This window comes from Mixophyes fleayi, chromosome 12 (genome assembly GCF_038048845.1).
Source record: "Mixophyes fleayi isolate aMixFle1 chromosome 12, aMixFle1.hap1, whole genome shotgun sequence".
NCBI classification, from domain to species: Eukaryota; Metazoa; Chordata; class Amphibia; order Anura; family Limnodynastidae; genus Mixophyes; species Mixophyes fleayi.
In genome coordinates this window covers 73,239,646-73,254,839 of record NC_134413.1, presented here as the reverse complement: position 1 = coordinate 73,254,839, position 15,194 = coordinate 73,239,646, and the positions used below count along the sequence as shown (strand labels likewise).

Below are 15,194 nucleotides of genomic sequence, written 5' to 3'. Positions count from 1 at the left end.
GTTTACAAAACAGTCCAATTGTCCCACTCGTGGTGATGGTGGGAGGGAAGCCGACATTTATACAGGGGAAAAAAAAAAAAAAAGTTAAATATCCACTTTAACGTCGTGGCCTCTAGATCTAGACGTTTGGCTGCGATAGTGTCCACGAACAGGCCTGTATGCTGGGCGGTTTCCGCCGTATAGTGCATTGATCACCGGCACCCAGTGGAGGAAGCCATTCCTAGCGAACAGAATCCACAAAATAGCTGCTCCACTGCGTGTTGGTCATAGCTCAACTTTAATAGAAAAAGAAGTGACAAGGATGGAAGGCGCGGGCGTAAAATCCACACAACTGCTAAGTAGACAAGCCTATAAAAAAAAATGTATACGTACAAGTCCTTTAACTGTCCAGGATGGGCCGTTTCATTGACACGTTTTACAAGAAAACCTCTTCATTACCAGTCTTATGAAACCCCCTCCCCCCCCCCCCCTGCAAAAAAACAACTGGCATCGACAGAGTCAACGTTAATCACATTAATACAGGTCAAAAGCTTTTCTGGAGTCAAAGTTCTTAAATAACACAAGGCGGGAGTGGGCGGTCCAAGGGTCGGTCTGTCCTTGTGCACTTGGCAATGATAAGTTTGGATTCTCAACTGCAGCCGACTCTCGTGATGTTTAAGCCATATCGCCCCCTGCTGGGAAAGGGGTATCAAAACCCATATTTCGCTTGTGTTTGCCGTCGGCTCATCTTGTTGTCTGACCAGGTGTTTTTCAGTTCCAGCTCCCTCTCTTTGGCCTGCAGAGGGGAAAAGAAATGGCTTGAGACAGAGCAACACTTAAGAGAAATACCAGGACAGCCTCCCCCTCCCTGCCCACGACCTCGCAGGTACACACTATAAGCTAATAGTAATCCCGAAGGAGAGCAAAGACCCGTCCAACTGCGCCAACTCCCGCCCAATTTCTCTGCTGAACACACACGCCAATCTCTAGGCGAAAATCTTAGCGGAGCGTCTGAATGCGTTTTTTCCCCACTTAGGAAAACCACCTTCAGACAGGGAACAGCCATATAGGCTTCGTTCGTGGTAGACAAGCCTGCGATAACACCAAGAGGATGGTTGGCCTCATTTGTACCATAAACTCTCCGGCTTCGCCTACGCTAGCACTTTCTCTCGACATAAAAACAGCATTCGATAGAATCGGTTGACCTTTTATGCTTGATAATTTGGGTTCGGGGGAGATTATTTTTTTTTTGCAGGGGATACAACAGGCTCTTTATTCAGTTCCCTCGGCCAGGGTCTCGGATAAATGGGGTGCACTGAAACCTTTGCAACCAATTGCACCAGGCAGTGGTGTCCTCTTTGACCCCCGATTTTTGCACTTGTCATAGAGCACTTGAGCGCGACAATTTGTTTCTCCCCGGACATTAAGGACATCTCTATGGGCTCAGATAAACACAAAACCTCCTTGTTTGCCGTTGACGTCTTGCTCAACTTAAGATCACCACATGCATTACTCCCCAAATTTTCCAAGGTCTTATCCTCTTCATTATCATTTATTTATATAGCGCCAGTAAATTCGGTAGCGCTTTACAACTCTGATGGTCATCTAGTGGGATACAAAATCAATTTTTTACAAAACAGAGGCTCTTCCCCCTCCGCTTCTCCCCTACCATCCTTAATCTCCTCAAAACCAATTACAACTTTCCATGGAGACGTAAAATAAAATATCTAGGGGGTTTTATCACTGGCCCCTATGATTTGCTCTGTAGCGAGAACTTCACCTATGTTATACGTACTATCTAATTGACCTGTTCAGGTGGCGATTGTTGTTTGTCTCTTCGCTCGAAAGGCTTGTGCCTCTCAAAACAAACATACGGTCTAGATTAATTCACCTCTTTCAGACTCTGCCCACCCACGTCCCCAGATGTACCTTGACCCAACTGCATAAATGGGAAACACAATTTGTCTGGAAAATAAGGCAGGAGAACCAGCTTCTCGAACCCGAGAAACACCCCATTAAAGGCGGCAGAGGCCTTCCAGATACCTCTTTTACTTTGCCTCTCACTCAAACCAGACTGTCGCCTGGTTTGCTACCAACCAACCTCCTAGGTGGGTTACACTAGAAGCTGGCTCTTATCAGGTTGCTTCTTTAAACGCGGTTATGACTGAACCACCTAGGAGGTAGATCACCATTAGCGCTCTCCCATTCATTAGTTCACTTCTCCTGCCGAATCTGGGACAATTGCAAAACTTGCTTTAATACCACTTTGGCCCCATCTCTTCTTCCTCCACGTTGGGAAAACCCCTGAGTTTGTTCCAGGCCAATCCTCCACCTATTTTACGCATTGGTCATCCAGTGGCATCAGAGTGGTACATGACGTTCTGAACCAGGGTAATTGTGCTACTTTAGAAATGCTGAGACATAAAGATGGGCTTTGGTTGGTGAGATTCTTTGAATATCTACAATTAAGGCACTAGGGGGAAGGGGGGAATTCAACTCTAAAAATATCCACGCGAGGTGGGCAACAGTAAAAAAAAAACGCTTCCGCAATGTTCTTAGGGACATTGCACACAACTGAATCTACCCCTAGGGGGTAAATGTATTGAGCAGCAAGTTTCCAACGGGTCTGAAAAGTGGAGATGTTGCCTATAGCAACCCGATTCTAGTTATCATTTATTTACTACATTCTACAAAGCAGCTACAATCTGATTGGTTGCTATAGGCAACATCTCCACTTTTCAAACCCGCCGGAAACTGGCAGCTTGATACATTCACTCAGACGTCTTTTCTCTCCCTAAAACATTAGTTGCCAGGCCTTGGGGCCTGTTGTTCTATACATCCCCTTTCAAAGAGAAAGATCTCTTCTTTATAATCTATTAGTAAATGCTAAGCAATCACCTACCACTAAAGATGAAACCAATCGGGAAAATGATTTGGGCAGACCTCCAGACGAAGGTCAATAATTAGGGAAAGTGTCTCAAAATTCTCCACTCTTATTAACGAGAATATATATATAAAATGTATCACAGGTCAGACTTCGTTCTAACTCAGCTCCAAAGAATGTTTGACACGACCTCTCCTCACTGCTGGAGAGGATGCGGTGAATGAGGCTCTTTCCCCCACATCTGGTGACCATGCCCTAAGACGGAAACGTTCTGGGACAATATAGCCATCCTTATAACCAACGTTACCTTAACTCCCACCTCTAGAAAAAATATCCATGGTCATTCCTCTTGGGGCTGCTGATCGAGGGCTTGGATGCTGCCTCAAATTATCAACGTTGCAATATCCTGAATAATAAAACTCACAAATGTACCCAAATATGCAAACTATAGTACTATTATAATGCCTTACTGACTGAAATTCCACAAGCGGAATCTGACCTTACTTGGTAGTTACAGTTGTGTAACCTGCATATTGGTATGCTTCTCCACAGTACACAGGTTTTCCTTTTCATGGATATTTCCGATCCATATTGGAAACTTTAGGTCAAAGGTTGGGTTTTCTCTATATAATTGTATATATGATTATGTCTTGTTATATTTGAACACTTAAATAAAGTTTGTTTGTTTTGTTTTTGTTTTTTAAAAAAACAGCAGGTACATTTCTGGGTGGGCCGATCTGACCTCCAACAAGCATCAGACAAAAAGGTTTTACTTGTAAGTACAAAATATAAATCAATCCTGTTCTACTACTGTAGTAGTGGGTCAAAGACACTATGAAATGTCCCCAAAACGAGATGGCACTGGTTCTCCACCGCAAAGTCACATGATTGACATTTGGAGCCATTAGTAGATAGTATTGTAGAATGCGTCCAAGCCCATTCAATGATCATCATCGTGATATGCAGATCGATGGACAGGTGAAACAGATGTGTACCAGGACCTTATAATCTAGCCTAGGACAAAGACAAGTACTGGAAAACCTTCCACCATGACCTTCCGAAGAACTCAGGATAGATGGAGCAGAGGGGAGAGGGTGGCGTTGGTGGGTAGAATGGTTTCCTAGAGAGACCACGGCCCCAAAGCCAATGGTGCAAAAGCACTGTATCCCACCCACCCATTATACCATTATATATATATATATATATATATATATATATATATATATATATATATATATATATATATATATATATCATTATACAGGGGCCATATATGGAACTACTCAAAGTGGAGACTATAGCCCTGACCATTTTCATCCAATACTTTATTGTGGAGCACAGGTTGTTCATGACTGATGACTGTATATTAACATCTGAGTGTACCTAGTCCTGGGGCAAAGAACACCTTCTGATGTGTCCATGGAACAAGGGACTTGGACTTCTTTGTAATCCAATAATGGCTTTTAAGGGTCTGGATAGCTTGTTTAAGACGGTCCTTCAAAAGAATGTCCTCCAGGTATGACATGATCATCACCCCCTGGAGGTGCAACCGGCTGCTACGGAGGCCACGACTCTTGAAGGAACCTATGGGGCACACCACAGGCCACAGAAGAGCGCTAGAAATTGGAAAGATGCCCCTGGAAGCCAAACCTTAGAAACCACTGCTGGATCTCTCCGATGAGGAGACATCTGTTCTTGATGTCCAAGATGCCAAATATTTTCCGTATCCCACTGCCTGAATTACTGTTCAGTACGCTCTGTTTTAAAGCACTCATGTGGCAGGAACTCGTTGAGGGACGGGAACGTCCAAAGCAGAGAATGTTATTGAATCCTAGGCAGGCGGCGGGTCCATCCGACCCACAGCTTAACCCGCGAACAGGGGTGGAAGGTTGATAGCATAGTATATATCGTAGCATAGTATTTATAGTATTCAGTGGTGGAAAAGCAGGTGGATGGAGGGGGTACACAGTACTCCTGCCACACACTAGGGCACCGCTTCAGCTCTCTCTCTAAGTGGATACTGAGGTGCAAAGTAATGTAAAAAAATAATAAAGGCCAGTGCTCACTACTACTCTTCCTCCTTGCAAGAAAATAAAAAAAACCACAACCACCGAAAAGCACTAATCAGGTGTAGGAAGGACAGTATCAGCTATTATTCCTGCAGTTTGACTGACTGACATTCTCTGTAATTATTGCGTAATATATTGACATATACTCTCACAGTAGGGGGCGCTGTGGAAGAGATGACCAGAGTCTCACAAGGCCAAGGACCTCTATGTCCTACATCGTGCTTTTCCCAGCAGAAGATTACGGCACAGCCAGATCTCTGTGCCTACATGGAAATACCCTGAATGTAAGCCAAGTTCTTCTGGTCGTAGCCAAGAAACTGGTGATTGTGGGTGTCTGCTGGTGCATGATTTATAATAGCATTTTAAATTTGGACGGCCATGCTGGTATTAAAGGGTTAAATGCTCGTTTAAAATCTAAATAACGGGCAGATTTTTTGTTACAAACAGTGAAAGGTCTGCTGAATCTGTCCATCTCATTTCCAAGGAAGCTTCCCTTCCATAGGGGGTGAACAGGGAACAGAACAAATGACCAGAACATACAGAATTCACAATGAGAAGCAGTAGTGACCACCAAGACTAGGCCGACTAGCGGGTTATGGTCTTTAAAACACTTACCTGGTGGATCAGGTAGGTGATTTGATGCTTTCGCCGTTGCTGTCCCGTCGGCTGTTCTCCTTTTTTCTGAATGTTGAGAGAAAAAAAAAAACCAGAAATTATTTGTTTTACATAAAAATTAAACGTCACTGATTTCATAGGTATTCAAAGATCTGGGAGATGCTTCTCTCAAGACACTTCCGTTAGACCAGAATTATTTCATCATATCAGAGGTACGAAAACCTCGTTTCAGCGATGCTGACATCGCCGACATAGTAAATTCCTACAAAATAAGTCCGAATCTAATAAACCCGATAAATAAAAAATTCAGACTTAACTTAAAAAAGACAGAGTACATCCCGAAATGTCCTCTTCACGACTGCTAGATTTAATCGATTGAAGGATATGCCGGGACTTGGTATAAACGTCCGTAATGTGCGCGCCAGTGAAATGTCCGGAATTGAAGCGTCAATACCATCACTAGCTGCATTTTTGCATTTAATTAGGAATGGGAATATTACATTAAAAATTCTACATTCTATCTCTATCCCTAACCTTTAAATTAGATGGTAAATGCGGCTAGTGATGGTATTGCCGCTTTAATTTCGTAAATGTAACTGTTGTGCACATTACGGATGTCAATACCAAGTCCCGGCATTTCATCAATGGATAAATATACCAGTCGTGAAGCGGACATGTCCGGGATGTACCAAGTCTGTTTTTTTTATTTATCGCTTTTATTAGATTCGGGCTTATTTTGTAGGGATTTACTATCTCGGTGATATGAGTCACGGGAATGTGACTACCAGCGAAACAGCCACGGGACAAAATCACTGACTTTGCAGACTAGAAGACATAAAATTAGGAGGCAAAAGAAAGTTTCACAAAGTTAGTTTCTATTCACACTCAACCTCTCTCTGTCCTGTCTCGCTGAGCTAGGTATAAGAGAAGACATATTACACGTTTTTGGAGTCAATTGGCTAATGAGGTTTGAGGGCCGATTGCAGAAAACACGAGACACTTGCCTAACCCACGTCCCCCTTCCACTCCTGGAATCGGAGGTGTCTATATGCAAAACTTTTAGGACTCTCCATACATCTTACTAGGTCGTACCTTCAGTCATTTCCCCAACCCTATATGAACCTGAAAATAATCCCTAAAAACAAGGAAAGAGCGACGCTTTCGCCGATTGCTCTTAAGACTTTACCTTGCTGAACGACTTCATGTTTTTCTCCTCCGTCAGGGCCTTGGTCAGCCACTGCTGGTTGCCGCTCAGTTGGTCGTCACCTTTAATCTCCACAAAATTAATTTCTTCCCTCCCCCGGTTGCGTTTCCCCTGCAGACGCTTGAACTGTAACAATAAAAGAAAAACAATGTACGGTTTACAATTTGGTCGCGGACGCTTCAACCGTCAAACCACATATCTGCCGACTGTAAAGCAGCTCCGGCAATGTTTCTTCAGCTAACGGCCGCTCACAATGTGCGAGAGCCATTTTCGAAAAAGTTCAATGGGTCCCTGTACCCGCCATATTTCTTGGGCGATTCACAAGTCGTCAATCGGTGGCAAACGCTTATAGAAAAAACTATTCACAAGCCTCGACAGACGTTAAAGTACATAGAATTTACTATTTGAAAATTAAGGAAACTTCGGCAGGTTTGTAACAGACTTTAAATGTTTCCTTAGAACGACTGATCCTGCCACTTTCAAGCCACTTCTCTACTTAAAGGATGAAAGGAATAAATAATTATATTGTATAGAAAAGATGGTGTTGCCTAAAGCCACTAAAAGTCTCCAACCCGTGAGCAGAAAACAAAGTCACCCCCGTCTGTCCCATTTCCGAAAGTAAAAACCGTCTGCAAGCCTTACCGCTTCATCATCCATGAAGGAGTCGCTGGCTGACATGTCTCGAGGCGCGGTAGGAGACTGCTCCGATTCTGGGTAATAACTGCTGCTGTAATAATCCTGCTGTAAATAACGCAACGATGAAAGGACGAGAGTTAATTAACAGCAGACATGTTACTAGATAAATGTCCATTAGACAGATCAGCACCCAAGGTCAATAAACTATTATACAATCATACACAGAGTAATAACAGGAAAGATGGCCAAAGCTCCTGGAAATGGCCACAGCGCCATTACTAGATTTTTAATACACTAGACATTTATATTTTAATACCAGGTGTCATGGTACACACATACCTGATAGTAAGGGGCTCCAGCGGGGTCGGAGTACTCAGGATACTGATTGAACGGTTGGTCGCTGTAGTCTTCTTTGGACGTCCCCGACCACTGCTGGTTGGGGCTTGGACCCGCTGCAGTCTTGAATTCTAACGGCGCGTTTGCTGCATCATTCTGCAACTCAATAGGATCGACTCCGGGAGGTCCGTCATCATTCACGGCGGGCAGAGGGTAAACGAAGATCTCTGCGGGAGCGGCAGGGACGTCGTTGCTCTCCGTCAAGGAGAAAAAGTTGCCCTGTTGGAACTCCTCGTCGCTTTCCTCGTCCTCCTCCTGTGTTATCTGCTTGGTGACCTGCAGAGCTGCGTTTTTTGCCGCTGCTTTGATGGCAGACGGAGATGGGGTGTTTGATACTTCGGGATTGGAGGTGAGCTTGGGTTTGGACATTGCCATCTTCTTGGGCACCTTTGTTTCGCTGGGAGTGTCGGGCGATTTCTTTGTGAAGCTGTAGGGAAGGAGCTGACGTTTGGAATCTCCTCCAAAGGCATTTTTCGGTTGAGGGAGTAGGGACGACAATCCAAACCCTTCCTTGGATGCCTGTAAACAACATTTCTGTATTAAACAACGGGGGGGGAATACACAATACATCTTGTTTGCTACACTAAAGTAAAGTGAAAATACAAACTTACCTGACTGGCACTTTTCTTCTTGCTTGGTTCATCTTCCTCAGAATCCGACTGGAAAGAAAAGATTTTTTTTATTATATATATATATATATATATATATATATATATATATATATATATATATATATATATATATATAACAAACAAAAACAATAACTGCAATTGATACCATTCACTTACACCTGTTGCATATACACATTGAAGTCAGGAGAAACATTGCCGCACTGAAAAAGGCTAAAACTATATATTTTTTAGTGCCTACAAAAAAGAATTTGATACGCGAGATGAAGACATGCTCTGTATACTGTTAATCTCTTCTCAATGCATTTTAAATCAATGCACCGACATGAATTTGTTGACAGTAGGAGTGTACGCATGGAAAGATAGCTGTGCATAAACACTGAAACATTCGCAGACATGTTATGAATACAAGCTCATTTGGTCAGTATCATCTCTATTTTCATCTTTTATGTCATTGTAGCGTTATTACTTCTATGTAAAATGTTGGTGCTTTATAAAAACATTATCGCGCTATTAATCTCCAAAAGCAGCAGTCCTCGATGACGTGTTAAATTAAATACAGTCATGGGGTTCATCATTTGGGATCCCAAGACGCAGTTTATGAGCCTCTGCTTACTCCAACAGCCAACAGAAGGGATTCACAGATGAGCAGGAAATTCAGAGTATCAACAATACAGAAAATGGATATAAGATCTTCATTATAAGTGTCAATAATATTACAAGACTCGATTCATGTTTTTTTTTGGGAAGCAAAGATCATTTGCCATAGACAGTTTAACACTAAGGGGGAGGAGTCACCGCAACGTCTGTGCAGACAGTGCGTGCCGTTACATCGCCGGCAATTAAACCTGCACCAAGACTGGGAAATCCAGTTACTTGAGTAGGGGTGGAATAGTTACTTAAGAGTTGAAATTGCCCAGAAAGACTGCCCGATCTCTGCAATTACCAATGCAATACCTGATGTCACTAATTCCTAATGAATTGATTAGCTGTATTCTCACGCAAAGGGCTGGATAATTACTGGTCGCCAAGTCAACTCGAAAAAATGTCATAATGTCATGGCCGCACAGGGATGAACCAGAGTGGACTCAACCATCAGCCACTCAAAGTCTACTGCCACTAGTCGGCCCCAGGGGGTAACATGAAGAAGGTAGGTCCTGTTCTGCTTACAGCTGTCACCATGTGACTATGCGCTGCGGACTAGCAGAATGTTGCTGTGAATGGAACATGTGGAAGTGCATTTGCTGCTAAACAGTGTGTAAACCTGACTGCAATACTTAAAAGCGAGTGCATGTTTGCAGTTGCACTAACTGCAATACTTTGGTGCTAGCTTAATGTGGTGACTGTCGCTGGCTTATGATCGTCATTTGGGCTATATAAATTTTTTAAAAATTATTCATATTACCCCCTAATCTGTTTGGTCATTTGGGCTGACCACTAATCGGTTGTTTAGTGCACTCTAGGGTATATTTACTAAACTGCGGGTTTGAAAAGTGATGTTGCCTATAGCGACCAATCAGATTCTAGCTGTCATTTAGTAGAATGCGCTAAATGAATGACAGCTAGAATCTGATTGGTTGCTATAAGCAACATCGCCACTTTTACAAACCCGCAGTTTAGTAAAAAAAAAATGTTCCTTAGGAGTTTCTGGACACTAACTTTGGGAAGCATTTGTCCAGGACTCTTCAGAAATATTGGTTCTGGTCACAATGTTTCCCTCCCCTCAGTGTAGGTGATGAATACACTTTAATGTAACATGCAGCCAATTTTACATGCTAAAAAGTCACTCAATGCATCACGACCACAAAGAATACAGGTATGCAATAAGAACACTTACATCTCCAGTGTGCAGCTCAGGAATACTGATCTTTACAGGTTCAGATCTCTTCTTCGGTTTGGAATTTACCACATTTTCATTATCTAGAGGAGCGAGGTTCATGCCGTGACCAGATACTTTAGGCAGAGGTAAAGGTATCCGTGGTTCCATTGCAACAGAGGACGTTGGACTCCGCTGTGGAGGGTTAAGGTTTAGTCCTTGCCCACTCATTGGTGGTGCCAGGCTAAGCCCGGAGCTGACTTGCGGTGGTGGAAGGTTCACTGTATGGCCACCCATTGGGGGAGGCAAACTGAGTCCAGGACCAGACTGCGGGGGTGGAAGACTCATTCCAAGACCACCTTGAGGGGAAGGTAAGTTTAAGCCTGTACTGTTCTGTGAGAGAGGCAGGTTCAAAACATGATTGCCTTGTGGAGGTGGCAGATGCAAGCCATGTGTACTCTGGGGAGGGGGCAGGTGTAGTCCTAAACCACCTTGAAGAGGATGCAAGTTCATTCCTGGGCCACTCTGAGGGGGAGGTATATTCATTCCTATGACACTCTGAGGGGGAGGTATATTCATTCCTATGCCACCCTGAGAGGGAGGCAAACTCATTCCCGGGCCACCCTGAGGGGGAGGCAAACCCATTCCCGGGCCACCCTGAGGGGGAGGCAGACTCATTCCCGACCCACCCTGAGGGGGAGGCAAACCCATTCCCGGGCCACCCTGAGGGGGAGGCAAACCCATTCCCGGGCCACCCTGAGGGGGAGGCAAACCCATTCCCGGGCCACCCTGAGGGGGAGGCAAACCCATTCCCGGGCCACCCTGAGGGGGAGGCAAACTCATTCCCGACCCACCCTGAGGGGGAGGCAAACCCATTCCCGAGCCACCCTGAGGTGGAGGCAAACCCATTCCCGGGCCACCCTGAGGGGGAGGTAAACTCATTCCCACGCTACCATGTGGGGATGGAAGGCCCATGTTCGGCCCACCTTGAGTAAGAGGGTGGTTCATGCTCGGGCCACCTTGAGGAGGAGGGTGGTTCATGTTCGGGCCACCTTGAGGAGGAGGGTGGTTCATGTTCGGGCCACCTTGAGGAGGAGGGTGGTTCATGTTCGGGCCACCTTGAGGGTGGTTCATGTTCGGACCACCTTGAGGAGGAGGGTGGTTCATGTTCGGGCCACCTTGAGGGTGGTTCATGTTCGGACCACCCTGAGGAGGGTGGTTCATGTTCGGGCCACCTTGAGGGTGGTTCATGTTCGGACCACCTTGAGGAGGAGGGTGGTTCATGTTCGGGCCACCTTGAGGATGGTTCATGCTCGGGCCGCCTTGAGGGGGTGGGTGGTTCATGCTCGGGCCGCCTTGAGGGGGTGGGTGGTTCATGCTCGGGCCACCTTGAGGGGGAGGATGGTTCATGCTCGGGCCACCTTGAGGGGGAGGATGGTTGTTCATGCTCTGGCCGCCTTGAGAGGGAGGGTGGGTCATGCTCGGGCCACCTTGAGGGGGAGGATGGTTCATGCTCGGGCCGCCTTGAGGGGGAGGGTGGTTCATGCTCGGGCCGCCTTGAGGGGGAGGATGGTTCATGCTCGGGCCACCTTGAGGGGGAGGGTGGTTCATTCCCGATCCTCCATGATTTGGGGGCAGGTTCATTCCCGACCCTCCATGATTTGGGGGCAGGTTCATTCCCGACCCTCCATGATTTGGGGGCAGGTTCATTCCCGACCCTCCATGATTTGGGGGGAGGGTCATTCCATGGCCCCGCTGTTGGGGTGGCAAGTTCAGACCAGGGGGAGGGAAGTTAGCAGGATTCCCCTGGGGGCTGTACCCCAGGTTGGAGTAGCTGGAAGCCCCCTGGTTGCTGTAGCTCCCATACCCAGGAGGAGCCGGGTTGACAGGATAACTAGAGGACATGTAGGATGAGGGCCCGTAGGTCGGTGGGGGGCCATACCCCAGGGGGTAGCCCAGCCCGTACACTCCTGGGGGGCCGTAGTACCCCGGGCTGTGCTGCTCCTGCTCTCCCGGGGGCTGGCGGGCGTACTGCGCAGGATAGGCCGCGGCTTCGGCCTGGGCCGCCGGAGGGAAGTCTTGCCGCGGCGGGGGCAGGCTGGAGAACAGACCCCCTGCAGACTTCGCCGACGACTCCGTGGCCATCTCCGAGTCCGAGTCGCTCTCCTCGCTGCTGGCGTAGGCCACCAGGGACATGGCTGCGGGCGGGTGACGGGGCCTAGAGGCCTCGGCTCACGGTCAGCACAGCTCCCCGACTACCAACGCCACGTTCCCGGCCGTGCTTCAAATTCCTCCGCTTGCAGGCCAGTTACAGTAATGGCGGCCGCTGGCACAACAACTCCCAAGAGCCTCCGCGGCACCGCACACGGGGTAGTCAACGATAAGGCGGCGAAAAGCATCATGGGAGTTGTAGTGTCTGTCGCTGTTTTACCTGGCAGAGCCAAGGCTGTACTACATTTCCCAGCAGTCTTTGCGGCGTGCCAGCTCTTTGCCACCTAAAGCTGCCAACTCCCATTATCAGTCCAGATATAAGTTTTATTACTGGTCTCTGCCACCAGCCCTGCACTTGTCTCCTGAAATACCCTGTGCTGCTGTGACTATTCCAGTGCTTTGACTACAGGTTGTTCTATCCCTGTCTCCTTCAAAGCTGGTGCAAGTCAGAGATGAAGACTGAGTACAGAAAGGTGCTTTGAGCCTAGTCATATGCACCTTAATAGCAGGGGCACACGCAGGATTTTAAAAGGGGGTGTTTCCCCCCGAAAAATAAATATAAAGAGCTGCTGTGCACCATTTTGGCGTCACTGTACTGTAGGAAACTATTGAAAAAAACCTGAGTTTAAGATACATTTTTAAACAGATGTGAAAATAAAAATCTATACCAAAGGGCCTATGTATTGAGACATAAACCAATGAGAAAACAGCTTTTCATTTTCAATGGGGACTGCGGTCTGGGGCTATTTAACAAGTTTGAGCCTGTTGGCATTAACCATTCTACGTCATGTGCAGATCATTGCGGTAGAGGGGCCTTTGGATCCCTCGTCGCAGTCCTCCGGTTAGTATTGCAAAATATCTCTGCACATGCGTGACCTTAGCTCACGCATGCGCAAAGCCACTTTGCATTAGTGACCAAAAGGTAAGCAAATTCAATATATCAGACAGATTCCTATCAGATGCACTATCCCGGGATGATGCATGATAATTAATGCAGAGCAAAACTCAATTAACAAATGAGACAGTATGGGGTATATTCAATTGTCCCAAAGTTCGTTAATACGGTAATCTCTCGCTGGATTTCAGGGAGCTGCGAGCTGAAATCCAGCGAGTAAATTACTGTATTAACGTTTTTTCCGCGCACGATTACCGTATTTGCAGAAAATCCCGCGGACAATTGAATATGCCCATATGTATTTGTTTTTTAGATATGTTTAGCTGGTGTTGTACAGTGGTGCGTTTTTTTTTTAACACATCTTGTTCCATATCATTTGATGTTTGTCAATGCAGTTAAAATCTTACATTCATCTCAATGGAAGCACATTGAAATACACAATGGGATGCGGTTAAGAAACATTGACATACGCGTTTGGCTTGAATAAGATGTCAACTTCCTGTTTTGTCACAGATGCCTGTTTAAAAAACAAAAAACAGACTGAACATATTTGTAAACACATATGGGGGGATTCAATTGACAGCATTATTCGTTAGAATAACGTGTCCCGCGCACTATTACAGTGATTACTGTAACAGTGCACATTATTACTGTTAGTGCAGCAATTTCAACGCCGATTTTTGCTCGCTGCTCCGAGAGCCGGTAAAATTGACTCTCCCCCCACCCCATAAAATGCATATATTAAACGTTTACATAAACACAAAGCTGCAAATTAACATGCGATAAAAAAAAAAAACGCATTGGAAATGCCTGTGTGTACATGGCCTAAATTAGGATTTTAAAGAATATTTAAAACATTTGCCGCCACACAGGCATGATTGATTATTTAGTTCAGCAATCCTATTCCAATGCACCTAGGGTCAGGTATAAAAATGCTGGGTAGCCCGAGTTGTCCAATGTTTGTTTTTTTTCATGACTAAAAAAGACCTGAGTAACTGAGAAAGTGCTTGTTGGGTCGTGTTTGGCAGCAGCTACAGTGTTGAAAATAGCTCAATTTGCGGAACAGTGTCTAAATTGATATTGGCATGGGAGTCTGAGGGAAAGCGTTCCCGGTTGACCTTTTATATCTAGACACATTATTTACACATGCTGCAAGCTTGCAAAGATTGAGGATTACTAGATACCAAATCTTTTTATATGGACAACCGCTTCTCCTTGTATAGTAACCCCCCCCCCCCCCCCCAATTAGTGCTTCTGTGAGAATCCCTCACCTCAGAGCGAGCACACTATATAACTTGTGAGTAGCCAAGGTCACAGGAGGAGGACCTCTCATGCTTTTAGAATACATAAGGCCTGATTTCTGTTTGAACGCAGGATTTGTAGAGGGGGGTTTCCACACCACGCCGCCAGTGGGCGTGACCAGCATGCATGGGGGCTTAGCTATAATTTTAAACAGTGCTTGGCTGCTCTCCAACTCTTCCTATTCCCATAATATACATGGGCAATGCTGCATGGACTACTGTTAGGTGCACGCAGCTCTCCTTTTTTAAACAGAACCGTATGAAGCGGGGGGCAGGGTCCAGCCACCTCAATTATACAGTGCCCCAGGCTTGGAGGGGGGTTCCCAGGCACTAGGAACCCCCCCCCCCTCGGTTTGCCTATGCTCGCGCCAATGTATGCAATAGCATGCCATTATTTATGTCCGAAAGCAACTGACACGACTGTCTACGGCTTTACATATGGAACAGGAAGGGAAGTGGTGGTCTAACGTAGTCAATGTACGGTGGGGCATTCGGCCAATTCAAGTCCTGTGTTCCTTGTAAGGGCAAATATTTTCAGTCGTAATATTATTTGCACTCA

General features: G+C 45.8%; 1 protein-coding gene across 1 annotated transcript; it reads right to left on the bottom strand.

Annotated features, from left to right (window-relative positions):
• Window positions 1–258: 258 nt before the first annotated feature.
• Window positions 259–12,653, bottom strand: PRCC (proline rich mitotic checkpoint control factor). The gene is made up of 7 exons (XM_075192471.1): window positions 10,250–12,653; window positions 8,395–8,442; window positions 7,727–8,302; window positions 7,394–7,492; window positions 6,734–6,877; window positions 5,548–5,613; window positions 259–775 (listed from the first exon to the last, which is right to left on the bottom strand). The coding sequence occupies exons 1-7, from the start codon at window positions 12,422–12,424 to the stop codon at window positions 689–691; spliced, it is 3,195 nt and encodes a 1,064-aa protein (XP_075048572.1). The 5' UTR covers window positions 12,425–12,653; the 3' UTR covers window positions 259–688.
• Window positions 12,654–15,194: the final 2,541 nt, after the last annotated feature.